General features: G+C 39.8%; 1 protein-coding gene across 11 annotated transcripts in view; it reads left to right on the forward strand.

Moving 5' to 3' along the window:
• The window catches only part of LOC115220402 (E3 ubiquitin-protein ligase RFWD3), a 38784-nt gene that overhangs the window by 4300 nt on the left and 13101 nt on the right, over positions 1-21383 (forward strand). Inside the window, exons 2-10 of one of the 11 annotated variants that reach the window (XM_036510127.1) lie at positions 3670-4131; positions 4162-4359; positions 5500-5571; positions 7840-8100; positions 11719-11804; positions 13103-13205; positions 14414-14583; positions 17335-17467; positions 21052-21153. In XM_036510127.1, the coding sequence (XP_036366020.1) occupies positions 3670-4131; positions 4162-4359; positions 5500-5571; positions 7840-8100; positions 11719-11804; positions 13103-13205; positions 14414-14583; positions 17335-17467; positions 21052-21153 (1587 nt within the window). Of the gene's footprint in view, positions 1-3669; positions 4360-5499; positions 5572-7839; positions 8101-11718; positions 11805-13102; positions 13206-14413; positions 14584-17334; positions 17468-21051; positions 21154-21383 lie in introns of all 11 variants that reach the window. The other 10 variants (XM_036510128.1, XM_036510130.1, XM_036510133.1 and 7 more) reach the window with 10 other exon arrangements.

A 21383-nucleotide genomic window follows, 5' to 3' on the forward strand; every position in this document is an offset into this window, starting at 1 on the left:
TTTTAAAATTGGTAGTTGAACTAAAACTAATTTTTAAATTGTGTCTATTGAAGAGTTTCCTATAAGTATGGTTAACTGGAAAATGTCTATCTATCAGTGCTAGGAAATATTTACCTATATTGAAGGCCACCTCGGGTGAGTAAGGGGGCGTAAACCAGATGACCTTCCTATTTCTATTATTCCTTTTCCTTACTGTTGGGCTAGTGATAGGTGTATATTTTATTTTTTCGCTAAAACCACTATCTTTTAAAGCCTTATTATAAACTGGGGCAACGCTATTGAAGATGTCCTTATCAGAGGAGAGGCTAGAAATCCTCTTACTAATATTTTTAACTAAATTTTTGAATACTATAGGGAGATGGCATGAACCTACATTAATATAACTTAGTCTATCATTGGGCTTCCTATAAGGCTTATAAATATTCTTATTAAGATCTAAGGAAACGGCTAAGAAATTGACAACTGTCAGGTTAGTATCTATAGTTATACTAAGTCCGAAGTATTTCATTAACTGGATAATATCCTTCCTAAAACAATCTTGTGCTGGTCCATTTGTATTAGCTGTTAAGGTGAGGGCATCATCTTTGTAGATGGCGAAATGTACGTTAGGGAATGTCTTACAGAGATGGTGTTGTGGATTTCCACTTTGGCATCTGAAACTCAGAGTTTTATCTTGACTACCGAGTAATGTAACATATTATTGTATAGATATATATATATACTAGCAGTATCACCCAGCGTTGCTCGGGTTTGTAAGGGAAATAACTATATAAGCATTTTTAGAGAGTTACTTCCCTTATAGATGCCAATTCGGGCTTTCTTAGCCATTTCTGTTTTGGTGTCTTCAAGCCATGAAGTCGTTGTTCTAAAAGAACGCTGGTCTCCTTGACAATGCTTTACAACGTTGATTTCCTTACACTCCCTTCCCCACAGCTTCATGAGGGAGGGAAGAAGGGGGAGAAGCAAACAGGTGCAGGTGTGACCATGGACGCCAACTCCGCTGCCATTGACACACGAAAAATTATGCATTAAATTGGAATAAAAAATGATGTTAAATTATTTTTAAAATCGTAGACTCATCGTAGACGCGTGCTAATAGCCAGACGGGCTCGATATGAATCACGACTATAAGATACCCGAATTTGGTTAAACTGCACCGCAAAATATGGGAGTAGTTAGGAATCTAAATCGAAGGGGACAGACACTCACACAACTACAGTCTTATATATATATAGATATATCTATATAGTGTTTGTATAAAGAGGGTGGCCAGCTGGCAGAATTGTTAGCATGCTGGGTGAAATGCTTAGTATTTCATCTGCCATCGCGTTCTGAGTTCAAATTTTGCCGCGGTCAACTTTGCCTTTCATCCTTTCGGGGTCAATTAAATAAGTACCAGTTACACACTGGGGTCAATGTAATCGACTTAATCCCTTTGTCCTTGTTTGTCCCCGCTGTGTTTAGCCCCCTGTGGGCAATAAAGAAATATATATAGTGTGTGTGTGTATACATGTGTTTGTGTCTCCCTCCATCGCTTGACTATAGGTGTTGGTTTGTTTATGTCCATGTAAAAAGAGACTGATAGAATAAATACCAGGTTTAATAAGTTCTAGAATCGATTCATTAAAATAAAACTTTCATGGCAATCCTCCAGCATGACCGTAGTCTAACATCTGAACAAGCAAAAGATAAAATATAGTATTTCAGGTGTCTTTATGCAAGGTGTTGAGAAAACTAAATTATGATGGAGGGACAGGAACAGGTGTCTTGCTGTGAAAGAGATATGTGACTAACCCACATTACATAAGGGTGGGTGGGATTATCTAGAAAGCGAGATAAACCTAATAAACAAAAATTCCAGTAAACATTTTCTTTTTGTGTTTATTAGTTCAAAGTATCTCATTTCTTTACTGCCCACAAGGGGCTACACACAGAGGGGACAAACAAGGACAGACAAATGGATTAAGTCGGTTATATCGACCCCGGAAGGACGAAAGGCAAAGTCGACCTCCGCGGAATTTGAACTCAGAATGTAGCGGCAGACAAAATACCACTAAGCATTTCGCCCGGTGTGCTAACGTTTCTGCCAGCTCACCACCTTAGTTCAAAGTATCTTATCATCATCATTAACCCTTTCGTTACTGTATTTATTTTGAGATGCTCTGTGCTTCTTTCAATTACTTTAAATATAACTAAGAATTTAGTAAAATAACTTAGTTATCATTCAGCTAGTTTTAGGAACATAAATTGTGACTAAGGTTTGGTGGAAGTTTTTAATTCAAAACTTATGAAAACAAGACATTTGTACTCAGAGCCAGATTCAGCCAGGTTGGTAACGAAAGGCTTAAATGTCCGTTTTCCATGCTGACAAGGCAGAAAACTGTACCAGGTTTCATTGTTTGTTTTGGCATAGTTTTTACAGCTGGATGCCCTTCCTAATGCCAACCACCCTACAGAGTGGACTGAGTGTTCTTTACATGGCACCAGCACATCTCACCCTTTACAAGTTGTGATTTTATCTCAAACTATCACAGTATTTCTAATTAGCAAGGTTAACAATCAAAGCCATTGCACCCATTATAAGTTGCTAGTATTCACAATCTTAACCATAACTTACCCATATAATTGCTGGTATTAGCAAATTTAACCGCAGCCATACTTATAATTGTTGTTAACAGTTAACCATATCTTACAATTGGTAATGTTAATAATCTTGGGACATGATGTGCAGTGGCACATTCTCTGGCTCCAGTCTTGCAGCATCAGCTCCAAACCTGAGTGTTGCCACCCATTATGCTGAGGAAAGAAAAATCAATAAACACGGGTGTCTGGCCAGTTGCTGTCAAGATGTCAGCTGTTCTAGGACCCTGTACTACCGATTTCTTCTGCAAAATCGGGTGGAATGGCTGCTGCAGTGAGTGTCACTTGCCATTCTCTGAAGCAAAACCATCACAATTATTACCACAGAGAATGGATGAGTACCTCTCTTGTTTTGGGAGGTATGGGCCATCACTCCTCTATTATCCGCTGCTTCGTCCCACCACCAATTTTTTTCTTTCTTATCTCTCTTCTTTCCTGCTTCTTTAAAACCTTCACAATTGTTCTTCAAGATTTTAACCGTAATGTAGAAGCCCAGCCGGAGCATGAGCATCTGAATCTCAGGATCATGGGCTCAAGCTCCACATCAGTCACATTACGCTTTTTTAGACAGGCATGGCTGTGTGGTTCAGAACCTTGCTTTGCAACTACATGGGTTTCAGGTTCAGTTCCATTACACATCACCTTGGGCAAACATCTTCTATTATAACCCCAAGATGATCAATGCCTTGTGAGTGAATTTGTTACATGGAAACTGTGTGGAAGCCTGTTGTGTGTGCATGTATGTCTTTGCATTTGTGTTTGTTATCCCCACCACTTGACAACTGGTGTTGGTTTGTTTATGTCCCCATAACTTAGTGGTTTGGCAAAAGAGACTGATAGAATAAGTACCAGACTTTAAAATAAGTACTGGGGTTGATTTGCTCAACTAAAACCCTTCAGGGTGTGCTAAGTAAAAGATAATTATCCTTACAATGGCTGGTGTTAGTAATCTTAACCATAAATATCTTTACAATTGCTGGCCTTAATCTTTTTCTCTTGAAATGTGTTTACTCATTGATATATTTTCAGATGAGCGAAAATGAAGCCACAACTTTGACTACCTCAGACCACCCAACTTCAGACAATGCAGATTCAGATTACACAGCTTCAAGCCAAGCAACTTCAGGCCAGGCAACTTCGAGCCATCCTGCTTCAGGCCAGGCAACTTCAAATCATCCTGCTTCAGGCCAGGCAACTTCAAATCATCCTGCTTCAGGCCAGGCAACTTTGAGCCATCCTGCTTCAGGCCAGGCAACTTTAAACCATCCTGCTTCAGGCCAGGCAACTTCAAATCATCCTGCTTCAGGCCAGGCAACTTCAAGCCATCCTGCTTTAGGCCAGGCAACTTTAAACCATCCTGCTTCAGGCCAGGCAACTTCGAATCATCCTGCTTCAGGCCAGGCAACTTCAAGCCATCCTGCTTCAGGCCAGGCAACTTCAAGCCATCCTGCTTCAGGCCAGGCAAATTCAAGCAATCCTACTTCAGGCCAGGCAACTTTAAACCATCCTGCTTCAGGCCAGGTAACTTCAAACCACCCAACTTCAGGCAACATAACTTCAAACCCCTCAGTTTTAAACAACCCAGCTTCAGACCACTCAGATATTGATAATTATCTTACCGGTGATAATGATGACGACGAAGATTATGTTCCTGGTAACGAGAATGATTATGATGATGGACCAAATACACCAGAGTTATATGTTGAAACGGCTGAATCTGTATGTTAATTCAAACCTCATTTTTTTTTCTCTTTAATTAAATTAATTAAAAATAGCTGTGTAAAATGCTAAATTACATGATCTAACATGTCTTCTTAACATCCATCATGTTAAGTTTTGCTCCCGGGCAAGACACATAGCTTAGCTTACTTTAGTATACATGGTTGACAGTCAAGTGGTTAGCAACTGAAAGAATCTTAACCATTTTGATACCAAACTGCCCAAGACCACCTGTGGATCTATGATACAATCTTCCTATTTTCAAGAGAACTAAATTAAAACCTTCCATAAAAATTTCGTACTCATTTATGTTCTAAACTCCAGCTTAATTATAATAAAGTTATTTTACTAAATTCTTCATTATTACAAAATTAGTTAAAACAAAGGCAGTGTATTTTAACAGGAATTCGGTCATGAAATGGTTAAAGCAGTAAGAACAAACCAAACAAAAAAGCATGCCAAAATAGATACAGAATTCTGGTGCAGTCTTCTACCTGGCTAGCTCCTGTCAAACTGTCCAACCCATGCCATCATGGAAGGTGGACGTTAAACAATGATGATGATTATGGGCAACCTGCTGTGCTTGAGGAGACCTATTGAGTCAAGTACATCAACATCAAAAAATCAAATGGAAATTGTAGTTGTGATACCTGTGTTGGTGGCACGTAAAAAGCACCCACTACACTCACAGAGTGGTTGGTGTTAGGAAGGGCATCCAGCTGTAGAAACACTGCCAGATCAGACTGGAGCCTGGTACAGCCTCCTGGCTTCCCAGAACCTGGTCGAACCGTCCAACCCTTGCTAGCATGGAAAACGGACGTTAAACGAGGATGATGATGATATATATATGTATATAGATAGACAGACAGACAAGTGTCTTTCAGTTTTCATCCAGGAAATCCACTCGCAAGGCTTTGGTTGACCTGGGCCTATTGTTGAAGAAACTTGTTCAAGGTGCTGTGCAGTGGAACTGAACCCCAAACCACAGGCTTGGAAGCAAACTTCTGAACCTATCTGAAAAAAAAAAGATTATCATTTTCTTAACAACAATTCACGTTGAATATTCAGACTTTTAAATATTTGGATGATTTATTAATTTGACTGTGTCAATCACTTGTATTTTATTGTTTTTCCTTTTAGTCAGATTCAAATGCTGAACAGGAGTTACCTGTGGCTTCCGGGACATCAGTTGTACATATAGATCTTGATTCTGTAAGTTAACATATCTATCATCATTGTCATCATCTTCATCATCATTATCATCATCATCGTCGTTTAACGTCCGTTTTCCGTGCTAGCACGGGTTGGACGGTTCGACCGGGGTCTGGGGAGCCAGGGGCTGCTCCAGGCTCCAGTCTGATCTGGCAGTGTTTCTACAGCTGGATGCCCTTCCTAACGCCAACCACTCCGCGAGTGTAGTGGGTGCTTTTTACGTGCCACCTGCACAGGTGCCAGAGGGGTCTGGCATCGGCCATGATCGGTTGGTGCTTTTTTATGTGCCACCGGCACAGAAGCCAGTCGAGGCGGTGCTGGCATCGGCCACGTTCAGATGGTGCTTTTTATGTGCCACAGAATTTCTGAGGCAGTATTTTAGGACCCCAAATGCCCATCACCAACCTTTTAAAAGATGCACGGGCATATTAGGTGCACTCCGATTTTAGTGGTACATATTTAGGATAAAAATGGTTTTCATTGTATAAAAGCATGTAACGTTAAATTTATAGGATGGCAATGAACTGGCAGAATTGTTGACACACCAGGCAAAATGCTTACCGAAATTTCATCCATCTTCGTGTTCTGAGTTCAAACGTTGCTGTGGTCAACTTTGCTTTTAATCCTTTCAGGGTTGGTAAAATAAGTACCAGTTGAGTACTAGGGTCAATGTAATTGACTTAACCCCTCCCCTGAAAGTGCTGGCCTTGTGCCAAAATTTGAAATCACTATTGACTTATGGAAGCCTAACTTCATGTATAGGACCCATAGAAGAATTTCTGAGACTTTTTCACTAAAATAATGAAATTGGTCTTGTATTTGCCATTCACCAAGATGTTACATGCCAAAGATGGAGCTTCCTTGTGACTACTCAACCTGCCAGAAATAGTAGCAGAATCTCTCACATCCTACTTTTAAGACAAGGAAGGATACCTTGCTTGATTTGGTCTGGAAAAACGGGAAGAATATTGTTGGAATAGGTTGATTTTTCAAATTTTGGTACAAGGCGATCAGTTTTGGGAAGGAGAATAGTTGACTACATCAATCCCAGTGTTCAACTGGTACTTATTTTGTCGACCCCCAAAAGTATAAAAGGCAAAGTCAGCCCTGGTGACATTTGAACTCAGAAAGTAAAGTTGGATGAAATGCCACTAAGCATTTTGCCTGTCATGCTAATGATTCACACCTTCATTTGGTACAAGGCTGTCAATTTTGGGGAGGCGAATAGTTGATTACATCGACCCCAGTGTTTAACTGGTACTTATTTCATCGACCCCAAAAGGATGAAAGTCAAAGTTGAATCTGGCAATATTTGAACTCAGATTCTGTTAGTTCGAACTTTCATTTGATATATATTGATACTCATACACAAGGCACATGGCTCAGTAGTTAGAGCGTCGAGGTTACAGTTATGAAGTTGTGAGTTCGAATCCCAGACCGAGCTGTGTCTTGTGTTCTTGAGCAAGACACTTTATTTCACGTTGCTCCAGTTCACTCAACTGTAGAAATGAGTTGCGACGTCACAGGTGCCAAGCTGTATCAGCCCCTTTGCCTTTCCCTTGGATAACACTGGGGGCGGGGCGGTGTGCATGGGTGACTGCTGGTCTTCTATAAACAACCTTGCCCAGACATGTGCCTCGGAGAGTAACTTTCTAGATGCAATCCCATTGTCAGTCAAGACCGAAGGGGGTCTCAGCATACACAAGACACTATTCTGTTGTATGCTGTCAGTAAAAAGGCAAAAAAGTTGTAATAAGGATTTGGCCAAATTTGAACCTCTTTGCTCAGATTTCTTATTTAGAAGCACAACCTTGAAATAGCACCATAAAAGGCATGAACAGCCTTAAGAAAAAAGAATGTTCATGTAAATGTTTGCTGCTAGTGACTAATAGATGCCTGCTACTGCTGGCTGCCCAAGGTGCCACACAGTGGGACTGAACCCAGAACCATGTGGTTGGTAAGCAAGCTACTTACCACACAGCCACTCCTACGCCTATAAATATGTTAAGGATTTTTAAAGATTGAATGCTTATTAGGGTCCAGTAGAGTAAAATAGGAATCAGAGGAGTCCATAGGTAAAAAATGGTTGACAACCACTAGGTTAAACACTTCCTTTGTCACTCTTGTCATCAAAAATTCAGTGAACTAGTAATTAGTCCATTGGGAACATATTACTAATGACATAATTGCTCACAAATTACGATATAAAAAAAATAAACAAAACAAACTGATTGATTTTATTATTTTTCTTTAATTTCTATTTGTTAGTCTAGAGATGATTCTAACCAACCTGATAACGAGGTGACAGCTGGACCAGCCGATGTCATCATCATCGCAGAAGATGATGGGAATAATTCCAACAATAGCAACAACCATGGTCCAACAGCAGAAAATGTACTGCCACAACAAAATAGTACACCACCACCATCTTCAGCTTCCGACACTGATTTTCGGTCACCTAAGCGGCGCCGAATTGAATCTCCAGCAAAACCAAATCATCTCAAAGAAGGTGATTCACAGGATGATGAAGTAAGCTAAAGAACTATTCAGAAATTTCAATTTTTTAAAAAATTCTATTTGTCTTATTTTATTTTCTACCCAATATTCTCAATTCTCTCATGGGGTATGCTAATAGCATTGGCTATATGATTTATAGTCGGATCTTTACCGTTTGACCTACAGATTTAAAAAATAATTTTTTGTAACTAAACACTTTCAAACTTCGTATAGTGGTAGAATGTGTCATATAAAACACCTTTTACTCTTAGCGTTTTTGAGAAAAGTTTATGTTTAAAAAGTTATTTCGTGTTGAAATTCTCATATTTTGGTAATTTCAGCCAATCAATGACTTTTTCCTTTAAGTCTAGTACTTATTCTATCAGTCTCTTTTGCCAAACTGCTGAGTTACAGGGACGTAAACACACCAACGCCAGTTGTCACGTGGTATGGGGGTAGGGGGCAAACACAGACACAAAAACACACACACACACATGACGGGCTTCTTTCAGTTTCCTTCTACCAAATCCACTTACAAGGCACTGGTTATTCAACTGAATAAAATTACTGCTGTTGTTTGTCAGCAACAACTATCCGCGGTGTATTTTTCATTTGTCACTGTTATTTATGACATCGTTCGTGCATTTATACTGGTTTTAAGGTTTTAGGGTTCGGGTTGTAATAAATAACAGTGACAAACGAAATATACACCACCGGAAGTTCTTGTTGACAGACCACAACAGTTTTTTATTCAGTTGAATACACATCATTGATTGGTTGAAATTACCGAAATATGAGAACTTCAACACGAAATAACTTCCTAAATATAAGCTTTTCTTAAAAACGCTAAGAGTGGAAGATGTTTTATATGACACATTCTACCGGTATACGAAGTTTGAAAGTGTTTAGTTACAAAAAATTATTTTTTAAATCTGTAGGTCAAACAGTAAAAACCCTTTTATAGTCAATTGCCTGTTATCCATCACAATGTGGTGTACATGATCATTATTTTCCATGGGGTGGCAGTTGCAGGACTTGGGTCGTCTTCAAAACTCTCCCTTCCCCTCCTAAATTCAGCTGCCCACTTTTGCACTGTTGATAATAATAGTTGGAGCATCGTCCCTTAATGTAGCAACCATGTCAGCATGAATGTCCTTGGGGGCTAAACCGTTTTTCTGCAGGTACTTGATAACAGTACAATGCCAAATTCTATTTACCTTCAAGAGAAGCCGGTACTAGTTACTTTGGAAGTCTTCTCTGAGCAGTTAGATGTCAGCTTACCTGGAAAGAAACAATGCGCTTATTAAAAAGAAGAGTTGAATTTAGTGCTTGCAAGGTTTCGCAGCTCTAGCGTCACTCCTTCATAGGAAGAGTATGAACTTTTCAGCCCCACCATTATAAATATAATTACCCCTTTAGCATTCAAACCCCCCCAAATGCTCTACCTGTTCTATGTTCAAACTGACTGGATCTGACCTCTCACACCTACCCTACAATGTCATCCTAAAAACATACAATCACATAATCAAAATCTGAAGGCTAAGAGCTAAGGCTTGATTAGGTTAAGCAATATTGAAGCTTTGAGCTAATGCTGTAATCACTATTTCAGAGTCACATAGTTTTCTCCCTTTATCTTTTTTATCATTATTACTATTGGCAGCTAGTGAAGGTGCATGGCTCAGTGGTTAGAGCATCGAGCTTACGATCATGAGGTTGTGAGCTCGTATCCCGGTCTGGGCTGCATGCTGTGTTCTTGAGCAAGACACTTTATTTCACTCAGTTCACTCAGCTGTAGAAATGAGTTGCGACGTCACTGGAGCCAAGCTGTATCTGCCTTGGCCTTTCCCTTGGATAACACTGGTAGCGTGGGGAGGGGAAGCCGGTATGCATGGGCGACTGCTGGTCTTCCATAAACAACCTTGCCCAGACTTGTGCCTGGGAGGGTAACTTTCTAGGTGCAATCCCATGGTCAGTGTTGTGACCGAAGGGGGTCTCAGACGATTGGCGCCTAATCTTTTGAATTATCCAGCTACAGTCCTTCTCCATCTCTCTCATCCTCTCATACTTATATCTTACATCCCAGACATGGCATTAAGCACTTCACTCAGTCTTTCCTCCTTATAACTACAACCTCTTGGAATTCCCTTCTTGCTCACTCTTTTCCTGCAAGCTTTTTAACCACACATGGCTGTCATCATAATCATCGCCATATTAATGTCCACTTTTTTCTGCCTGGTGAGTCAGGCAGATTTTCTACAACCATGTACCCTTCCTGTTGCAAACCCTCACTTCTTTGATTCTTGAACATTCAGATTATTCTGTCAAATGTAATGCTTATTTATTCACATTTATCATCATCATCGTTTAACGTCCGCTTTCCATGCTAGCATGGGTTGGACAATTTGACTGAGGTCTGGCGAACCAGATGGCTGCACCAGGCTCCAATCTGATCTGGCAGAGTAGTGAGTGCTTTTACGTGCCACTGGCATGAGAGCCAGTCAGGCAGTACTGGTAATGGCCATGCTCAAATGGTGCTTTTTATGTGTCACCTGCACAGGAGCCAGTCTAGTGGCACTGGCAACGACTTCGCTTGAATATTTTTTTATGTGCCACCAGCACAAGTGCCAGTAAGGCGATGCAGGTAACGATCACGCTCAAATGGTGCTCATTACGTGCCGATATACAGGGTTATTGAAAATGAATGAACCAATTTCATTATGCAATATTTTAATTGGTTCATTCTTTTTGAATAACCTTGTATATATATATATATATATATATATATATAAAACAACACACACACATATGTATATCTGTATGTCTATTTGCATGCATGTTTCTTTCCATGTGTATTTCCATTGGTGCCAACAGTGACATTTTTTTTTTTTAATTTTGTTTGTTCCTTCTCGAGCCATACCTGGCTCATAAGGGCCGGTTTCCATGGCGTATAGGTTCCCCACCTGGATGGGATGCCGGTCCATCACAGGTGAGCTGCAAGATGCAGGAGGAAAGAGTGAGAGAGAGTTGTGGCGAAAGAGTCAGCAGAAGTTCGCCATTACCTTCTGCCGGAGCCGCGTGGAGCTTAGGTGCTTCGCTCATAAACACACACATCACCCGGTCTGAGATTTGAACCCGCGATCCCTCGACTGCGAGTCTGCTGCTCTAATCACTAAGCCACGTGCCTCTACTAACATTTGTTTTATGTCCCACTGATTACTTTTGCAGTTCATCATGCTTGATGTCTGTAGACTGAAGTGCTTTGCTCGAATAACACATATGACATCAGGAAGGGCATCCAGCTGTAAAAAAAACCCCATGCTAAAACTGACCTCGTGCCCCATAAAAAGCACTCAGTCTACTCTGCTGGGTGGTTGGTGTTAGGAACTGCATCCAGTCATAAAAACTGTACTAAAACAGACACAGAAGTCTGGTGCAATCTTCTGCCTGGCCAGCTCCTGTCAAACCCTCCGACCCATGACAGCATGGAAGGCAGACGTTAAACGACGACGATGATGATGATTTCATAAGCCTCATTACATTACAAGGAATTTATGCTCTCACCTATATTCTTGGTACATGTTTTTTTTTCTTTTGTTTGTTTTAAATATTCATTCTTGTGTAATGATATTGTGCTGATCCTATTTCTTATAGACCTGCTCCATTTGTTTCGAACCTTGGACAACCTCTGGTAATCATAGGCCAGCTTCCCTTAAATGTGGTCATCTGTTTGGTGAAAGGTAATTGACTTTCATGCAATTAATAGTTTAAAGATTGTGTCTTTTGTTTTTATTTTGATTTTTAATCCAGATTGAGTAGTTATGACCTTAACAATCAAAAAGAATAACAGTCCCCTACTACAAAATAACTGAATCTATCTAAAAGCATACCTTACTGTTTTAAGTATGATAAAGAAGCATTTGATGGGGTGGTCCCAGATAACATTTTAAAAACAAAGGGTGGTCACAGCTGGAATGCTTGATCAGAACTCCACTTGATAGTGGTTGAGCTGGAACCAAATGTCAGCAACTATAAGGCAAACAAAATATATAAATAAATAATAGTAAATAAATTTTATTGAATCTTGGGAGGGGCATTATGCCAGTAATAATAAACACACACACTGGTTTGGTCCTTTATTGTTATTGTTCACAGTATTGTTTGTGTTGTTATTTCTTGTTTTTTGTCAATTATTCCATTGCATTGTTGCAACCTCTTCAGTGACACGTCTTTCTTCTTCCATTTCTTTTGAATTTATGTTCCAGTGTTGGGATTTGTCCACAATCTGTCCAATATGAGTATAAAAAAAAAAATAATAATAATAATGAAATTATTGTGTAAAATGCTCAGGTGCACCACAACTCGTCAAAAGTGCATATAAAGCATATGCAGTAATGTACAAATGTCTGGGAAGTGAACAGTGTATGAGTCAGATACATGCTTGGGTGTGTATGGAAGGGAAAACATCAGGTGTAGTGTTGGCGAATCTCAGGAACCATGGAAGTTTTGAAGGATGCAGTGCTCCGGCAACTAACAACTGATGCCGGCAGGTTGTTCCATGCTTCAGCAACTCTTAGCGTGTGTGTATATGTCTGTATGTTTATACCTAAGTGTGTATGTATGTTTTCTAAATACTGACTTATGTTATTTTTATATACATAAGATAGCAGTTTTGGTTTTCTCTTTGTTTTCTTCACAAATGCACACCATGTTTCTCTCAAAGACAGTTCCACTGTCTTCTTTGTTTGATAAATGCTGAATAAATAGATGTATATCTGTGCAAGAGTATGAGCATGTGTCCATGAGTTCCTGTGTGCTTGATTTCTACAGCTAGATAATGCCAACCACTTTACAAAGTGTACCTGGATGTTTTTTCCATGGCATCAGCATCAATGAGGCCCCCCAAGTAACTTGTATGACAAGACCCCTCAACTAAGGAGTGATGTAGTATGAAGCAAGGTGTATATTTATTTTGTAAGCTATGTTGTATTGGTACTGTATTTCGTTTAGCATATTTTATTTCTTTATATTGTCTCAGCTGCATCGATAAATGGTTAAGAGGTCAAGGAGATAAATGTCCCCATTGTAACTGTAAAGCCAAAAGAAGTGACATACGGGTCGTGTTTTCCAGAAACATCCGGGTGGGTATTGGCTAAATTCTTTTCAAGTATCTCTCTCTCTTTCTCTCTCTTTGATATATATATATATGTGTGTGTGTGTGTGTACGTATATATACACTTGCGTCAGAAATTAATTAGCACTTCTCAAATTTCTACATTAAATAGGTTAAATCAATTAACCTTATGAGTTGTTCAAAACGTCTTACGCGATGAGAAAACTTAGTATGGTGTGATTTCGGTCCTTGCGAGGCGCTACCTATATCTATTAAACAAAGGAAGATTTGTCTGCATCCGCACTCCAAGTTGTTGCACTGCTATGTCAACATCATAAGGCTGTAGACTCTCAAACTGCTCTGCAAACAAAGTTACGTCATCGTTCTGCGCAACTGTGAACTCGAAACAAAGCAATAGTTCGAGATATGGCCACTAGGTGACAGCGCATACCTTGAGTGAAGAGCAAATCAAGGGTGCTAATTAATTTCTGACGGTAGTGTATATACAGGTGTGGCTGTGTGGTAAGAAGCTTGCTTCCAAACCACATGGTTCCAGGTTCAGTCCCTGATACTTTGGGCAAGTGTCTTCTACTATAGCCTTTTGCCAACCAAAGCCTTGTGAGTGGATTTAATAGACAGAAACTGAAAGAAGCCCATTGTGTGTGTGTGTGTGTGTGTGTGTGTGCCCCCACAATTTCTTGACAGTCGATGTTGGTGTGTTTACATTTCCTTAACTTAGTGTTTCGGCAAAACAGGCTGATAGATAAATAGATAAATATCTTACGAAGAATAAGTCCCAAGGTCGATTTCTTTGACTAGAAAAACCCCTTAAAGTGGTGCTCCAGCATGGCTGCGGTTAAATGACTAAAGCAAGTAAAAGAATATATATATATATATATATAAAGTTTCCGTTTACCAAATCCATTCACAAGGCTTTGATTAGCCCAAGGTTATAGTAGAAGACACTTGCCCAAGGTACCACGCAGTGGGACTGAACCCGGAGCCATGTGGCTAGTAAGCAAGCTACTTACCACACAGCTACTCCTGCACCTGTTATGTGTATGCATATAACTGTTTGTTTGTGTATGAAACACTGCCAGATTTGACTGGGCCTGATGAAGCCTTCTTGCTTCACAGACCCCAGTAGAACCGTCCAACCCATGCTAGCATGGAAAACGGACGCTAAACGGTGATGATGATGTATATATCTTTATTAACAATGTTGCTGTTTTCTAGGCTGTGGACACTATTGAACGTGATAGAGCTTTACAAGAACTTGCTCAAAGCAAGCAAAGAAATGCTGAATTGAAAATGGAATTAGCTGAACTTGGTTGCAAATATCAACTGGATTGTTCCAAGCTACTAACTGAACTTAAAGAGGCCCAAAATGAAATTAAATTTCTCAGGTAACATTTCTTTACCTTCGCGCACACACACATAAATATGTGTTTGTTGTATATGATTTTTTTTTTTTAGTATTGTTTTGGTGTTTTCCTCAAATATATCTTTGTGCGAAAATAAAATAAAGCATAATGGTTTTGTTAAGGTGCTGGACAACTGATCATACGGTCATGTGTCCAAACCCTACTGTAGCCTTTCATATTAACAAATTAAATATATACCCTTTGCTGCACGATAAAGCATACAAAGTATGGTTGCATTCATTGTTGAAAACCAAGTTTATGGATTTGTACCTCTTGATCAGGGATGGGCAGCCTTTTCCAAAACGTGGGCTGCAGGAGTCATGACTCAGCATTTGGCAGGCCACACTACTAAAAGAATTCAAGTTAATTTTTCATTAGGCATGCCATTCAGAAAGTCCTGCACTTTGTCCATAACTGTTCGTCATCATCATCGCCGTTTAACGTCCGCTTTCCATGCTAGCATGGGTTGGACGGTTTGACTGTGGGCTGGCGAACCAGATGGCTGCACCAGGCCCCAATCTAGATCTGGCAGAGTTTCTACAGCTGGATGCCCTTCCTAATGCCAACCACTCCGAGAATGTAGTGGGTGCTTTTACGTGCCACCGGCACGGGGTCCTGTCAGGCGGTACTGGCAACGACCTCGCTCGAACTTTTTACACATGCCAACGGCACAGGTGCCAGTAAGGTGATGCTGATAACGATCCCGCTTGAATGGTGCCTCCTACATGCCACCGGCACGGAAGCCAGTTAGCTGCTCTGGCAACGATCACGCTCAGATGGTGCTCTTAGCACCCTACTAGCAATAATGTCACAGTCATTTTATGGTTTCAGAGAACCTATCTGCAAACAAGTACCACATATACAGTTGAATGGTTGATAGCAGGAAAGTTGTCCAGCTATAAAATATCATCTTCAACAATTTGGCATTGATGTTGTTGTTCTTTTACATCCATGCAACAACATGCAAGGTTGGGGGAAGACATCTAACTTGTATGTTCCATTTTTAACCCTCTCAGACCTGGGCGCCTGAGCAAAACAAAGAAAAGAAAATAGTTGCATATAGGCATAAGTGGGGCTATGTGGTAAGAAGCTTGCTTCCCAACCACATGACTCCATGTTCAATCCCATTGCGTGGAACCTTGGGCAAGAATCTTCTACAGTAGCCTTGGACCAACCAGTGCCTTGTAAGTGGATTTGGTAGAAGGCAACTGAAAGAAGCCCGTCATGTGTGTTTTTGTGTCTGTGTTTGCCCCCAACCCCCATACCACGTGACAACTGGCACTGATGTGTTTACGTCCCTGTAACTCAACGGTTTGGCAAAAGAGACTGATAGAATAAGTACTAGACTTAAAGGGAAAAGGCTCTAGGATCAGTTTCATCATCATCATTTGTTCAACTGAAATCATTCGAGGTGGTGCTCCAGCATGGCCACACTCAACTGACTGCAACAAATAAAAGAATACAGCTCAAGAGTAACAATTTAAGGCAAACTAATGGACAGAATCGGCAACATCTTTTACTACGTACATTCTTCGTTACTGCTTTACTGGGAATCCAAGAGAGAGGATGTTCAACCCTTTAGCACTCAGATTACATATTTTTCCCATTGTTTTTTTAATTTTTATTTAATCCCACATTATCCTGTAGCTTTAATTGTATAGTTTTAGAATGACATTGTGAAAGGTTGGACCTGGTCAGTATTAACATTAGAATATTTAAGTCAGATATGGCTTGATTAAATACTAAAGGGTTAACCTATTCCCACTATAGTGAGAATACATCTTGACTGGGTTAAAAGCTGCAACTGAATGCTCTTCCTAATATTAACCTCTTCACATAGTGTTATTGGCTTCATTTTACCATAGCACCAGCACTGGTGGACCTTGTCTTGTTCACAATGAGAACTAAAGAATCCTCTCTATTTTATGTCTTGTTTTTCGACTACTTTATAGAGCGTATTGTCTATGTAATTAATATTTGCCCCATGCTTTTAACCCCAAATCTTGCTGGCACAAAATGACAGTTGCATTTGGCGACTGGCACATAATAGTAACTAAGTATTGTGATTGTTGATTTTAAAAAATTTCTCAAATAGGTGCCGGTGTGGCTGTGTGGTAAGAAGCTTGCTTCCCAATCACATGATTCTGGGTTCAGTCCCAATGCATGGCACCTTGGATAAGTGTCTTTAATAACCTCAGGCCGACCAAAGCCTTGTGAGTGGATTTAGCAAAGGCAGCAAGCTGGCAGAAATGTTAGCATGCCAGGCGAAATGCTTAGCGGTATTTCGTCTGCCAGTATATTCTGAGTTCAAATTTCGCCATGGTCAACTTTGCCTTTCATCCTTTCGGGGTCGATTAAATAAGTACTAGTTATGCACTGGGGTTGATATAATCAACTTAATCTGTTTTCTGTCCTTGTTTGTCCCCTCTGTGTGTAGCCCCTTGTGGGCAGTAAAGAAATACGAAACTGAAAGAAGCCTATCATATATATATATATTTTTGTGATTGTGTTTGTCCCCCTGTCACTACTTGACAATTGGTGTTGATGTGTTTATGTCCCTGTAACTAAGCAGTTCAGCAAAAGAGACCAACAAAATAAGTATTAGACTTTAAAAAAAAGTCCCATGGTCGATTTGTTTGACTAAAACCCTTCAAGGCAGTGCTCCAGTGTGGCCACTGTCAAATGACTGAAACAAGTAAAAGAATAAATGCAATGATTTATTTTTTATTGTAGGAGTCGGTTGATGGGGAGCAGCACTGGCATAACTACAGATATTTCACTCTCTCAGGAAAATTCTGTAAACAAAAGCCAAGAAGCAAGTGGAAATGGACAATATAGGTGTATTAAAACAATTTTGATTTGGGAGGTACGTGACAAATCATTTAAAAACTGGGTTTTTCTTTCTTTCTTTTGCTTTGATGTAGGCATAGATTTGCAGTTATGAAGGGGTGCTGAAAAATTCCTGACTTTAGGTAAAAGAAAATACCGGAGGATCAGTTAATTATGATTTTATTCAACATATTCCCCTCTCAGATTCACACACTTATTGCAACAATCCTTCAGATTTTCTAAGCCCTGTAAAAAGAACTGAGAAGGTTGGGCCTCCAAGCAGGCCCTTAACGATAACCTTAAAGCCAGGAACCTTTCAGCACCCCCTCATAAGAGACCTGCTTTGCAGTAGCTACATGGTTTCATGTTCAGTCTTGCTGCATGTCTTCTATGAATTTGGGTTGAACTATGCCTTGTGGGTGCAATTTGGCAGATGGAAACTGTATGGAAGCCTTTTGTATATGTTTGTGTACATGTGTGTATGTGCATTTATCTCTGTGTGTCTTCACACTGGCACAGCTTGAATGATGCATACCTTTTGTGTATATTCCTATATACAATATATCCCACAGATCAGCAACTTGATTACAGAGGCCAGTAAAATAAAGTATGATACATGTTCATCATTTAACACCCATTTTTTTTTCCTATCTGACATGGGTTGGAGGATTTTTCTCAGGCAATATTTTGTTGTAGGGCAGCAAGCTGGCAAAATCGTTAACAGGCTGGGCAAAATGCTTAGTGGTATTTCATCTGCCATTACATTCTGGGTTTAAATTCTGCTGAGGTCGACTTTGCTTTTCATCCTTTCGGGGTCAATTAAATAAGTACCAGTTATGCACTGGGGTCGATGTAATCAACTTAATCCCTTTGTGTGTCCCTGTTTCTCCCCTCTGTGTTTAGCCCCTTTGTGGGCAATAAAGAAATAAATATTTTGTTGTAGTTACTTGGTGGAAAATCGAACATATTGAAGTCAAATATTGAAATGTGCATGGGACAGGCAGGTGTTTATTTTGTGTGTGTACAGGTATTTTCACCATGTAGAAATTCATCTCTAGATATATGAAAACAAATAAGGGTTGGTACCAGGAAGAACACCCTATTGTAGAATACTGCTTGAGAATGTTTCTTCCAACCCATGCTAGCATGATAAGAGTAGATATAAAAAAAAATGATGTTGTATATAATCTCCTAATAGAGTAATGAGCGTAGTGTTTTTATATATTTGTGTGTGTATGTTTGTCCAAAATCACAGAGTAGGAGTAGGATGGAGTAGGAGAAAGAGAAGCATAAATGGAAGAGAGAAAATAGTAATTGAGTGAAGGAGAAGTAGTGAGAGTAATTGCTCTGACTGAGAGAGGGTGCGAGAAAGTAATAGCAATGGAAAAAGGAAGGGGTGATAGATGAATAAGGAAGGAAGCGGGTAAAAAAAATCAGCATTTCAACTCTGAGTATATGCGTGTGTATGTAAAAAGGAGGTATGTCAATATGTGTGTGTGTGTGTGCGTGCAATGGAAATGGGATGGTGAACATTCAATGCTGAAAAGAAAAATCAAACAGCATTTCAACTCTGAGTATATGTGTGTGCATGTACAAGGGAAGTATGTGAATATTTGTATCTGTGATTATTATTATGTACCTTATTTGTATATAAAATACTACAATTAGCTGTCATTTCTGATGGCACGGAGTCAGCTAGTCTGATATAAACTGAAATTGAATTTCTGCATAGGACAAAGAAATATTTCAACCCTGAACTTTTTGGGGAGTTTTTACAGCCTGAAACTAAGACACAGTGTTCACATATCTGGAACTGTGCTGCTTGTACACACACACACACATGAAGACCTCTCAGACTGCATCTAGATGAAGGCCATCTGACCGATTAGCTATAATTTAATAGCCATCGGCCAATTTCAATCATTTACTCATAGAAACACAGACATACTGTTTCATCTCTTCTATTCTTATTGCAATAGACTTTGCTCTTCTGAACTGGCTAACTGTATACCTTGTTACATTGTTCATCCAGGTCTACTTGAATCACTCACAAGTACCCCTACAAAGACCTACAAATGTATGGTCTTTTACCAAATATTTATAAGAAATGAAGGATATTTTGTCAGTTTTTCTCCAGTTAATTATGTTCAATATGTATTCTTTAAGAATAATATTACTGTTGTTAAGGCAGAATGCTTAGCGATATTTCACTCATCTTTATCATCATCATCATTTAGCATCCGCTTTCCATGCTAGCATGGGTTGGACGGTTCAACTGGGGTCTGTGAAGCCAGAAGGATGCACCAGGCCCAGTCTGATCTGGCAATGTTTCTACGGCTGGATGCCCTTCCTAACACCAACCACTCTATGAGTGTAGTGGGTGCTTTTTACGTGCCACCGGCACAGGTGCCAGACAGGGCTGGCAAACGGCCATGGTCAGGTGGTGCTTTTTACGTGCCACCGGCACGATCGGATGGTGCTTTTTACGTGCCACCAGCACGGAGGCCTGTCGGGGCGGCGCTGGCAACGGCCATGTTCAGATGGTTCGCTTACGTGCCACCGGCACTGGTATCACAGCTACAATTTCCATTGATGTTGATCGATTTTGATTCTGATTCTCACTTGCCTCAACAGGTCTTCACAAGCAGAGTCTTGTGTCCCAAGAAGGAAAGGCACATACAAGTGGACCAGCTACATCCCAGGTAGAGGCCATGGGTTATGGTCTCACTTGTTCTGCCGGGTCTTCTCACGCACAGCATACTTCCAAAGGTCTCGGTCTCTAGTCATTTCCTAGGTGAGACCTATAGTTCGAAGGTCGTGCTTCACCACCTCGTCCCAGGTCGTTGACTTCAAATTCCACAGAGGTTGACTTTGCTTTTCATCCTTTTAAGGTCGGTAAAATAAGTAGGAGGGAGGTTGATGTAATTGACTTAGCCCTCCCCTGAAACTGACTGGCCTTGTGCTAAAATTTGAAATCAATATTATTATAATTATTGTTTTGGTGGTAGAATATAGCACAAGTGGCAAAGTACTGAGTTCTAATCATACAGAAGTCAGTTTTGCTTTTCATCACACTCAAGCCAAGGGGCAGAAGGAATAAAATCAACGTTGGACACGTACTGTTGTTGATGTCTACATAATGATTTCTAGTTTAGGCTCAGTCCTCAAATTTTGGGATAGAATTTACAAGGGACTGATTCAATTTCAGTACATGACTGGTACTTTGCATCATCAACAGAAAAGGATAAAAAACAAAGATTAACCTCAACAGAATTTGAACTCAGAACTTATAAATGCTATAAAAGGCGGGTGAAATGCTTTGTGGTATTTCGTCTGTCTTTATGTTCTGAGTTCAAATTCCGCCGAGGTCAACTTTGCCTTTCATCTTTTGGGGTCGATGAATTATATACCAGTTATGCACTGGGGTCGATGTAATCAACTTAATCCGTTTGTCTGTCCTTCTTTTCCCCTCTATGTTTAGCCCCTTGTGGGCAATAAAGAAATAAGAACATATAAATGCTGTTAGGCATTGTATCTTTACTGCTATTGCCAATCTACAGTCCTAAAGAAAAATTAATTTCAGGTTTTTCCAAATTCAACAAAATTGTCATTTGATTTTAGGGTGGGAACTGCCGTGTGATGGCCTACAGTCCTTTTCTGGGTATTCTGGTTGTATCACAGCCCTCAAGTATTCCATTGTTTCAGGGATTTGGTGTGAGAAAAGTGAGTATATTAAATGTTTACATTTCATGATATTTGTCTTCCTTCTCAGTTTACAAGCTAATTTTTCAGATTTAACTTGGTATTAAGTGCAATAGAATCCAGGCTAGATGTATATAATGATTAACACAATATAATTTTAATTAATATATTTAACTTTCAACATATTGAAAATTTTCTAAGTGAAACACCCATTCCTGTAATAATGAACAGAAAATACAAAAAATGGGTTT

Source organism: Octopus sinensis, linkage group LG16 (genome assembly GCF_006345805.1).
Source record: "Octopus sinensis linkage group LG16, ASM634580v1, whole genome shotgun sequence".
In the NCBI taxonomy this organism is placed as follows: domain Eukaryota; kingdom Metazoa; phylum Mollusca; class Cephalopoda; order Octopoda; family Octopodidae; genus Octopus; species Octopus sinensis.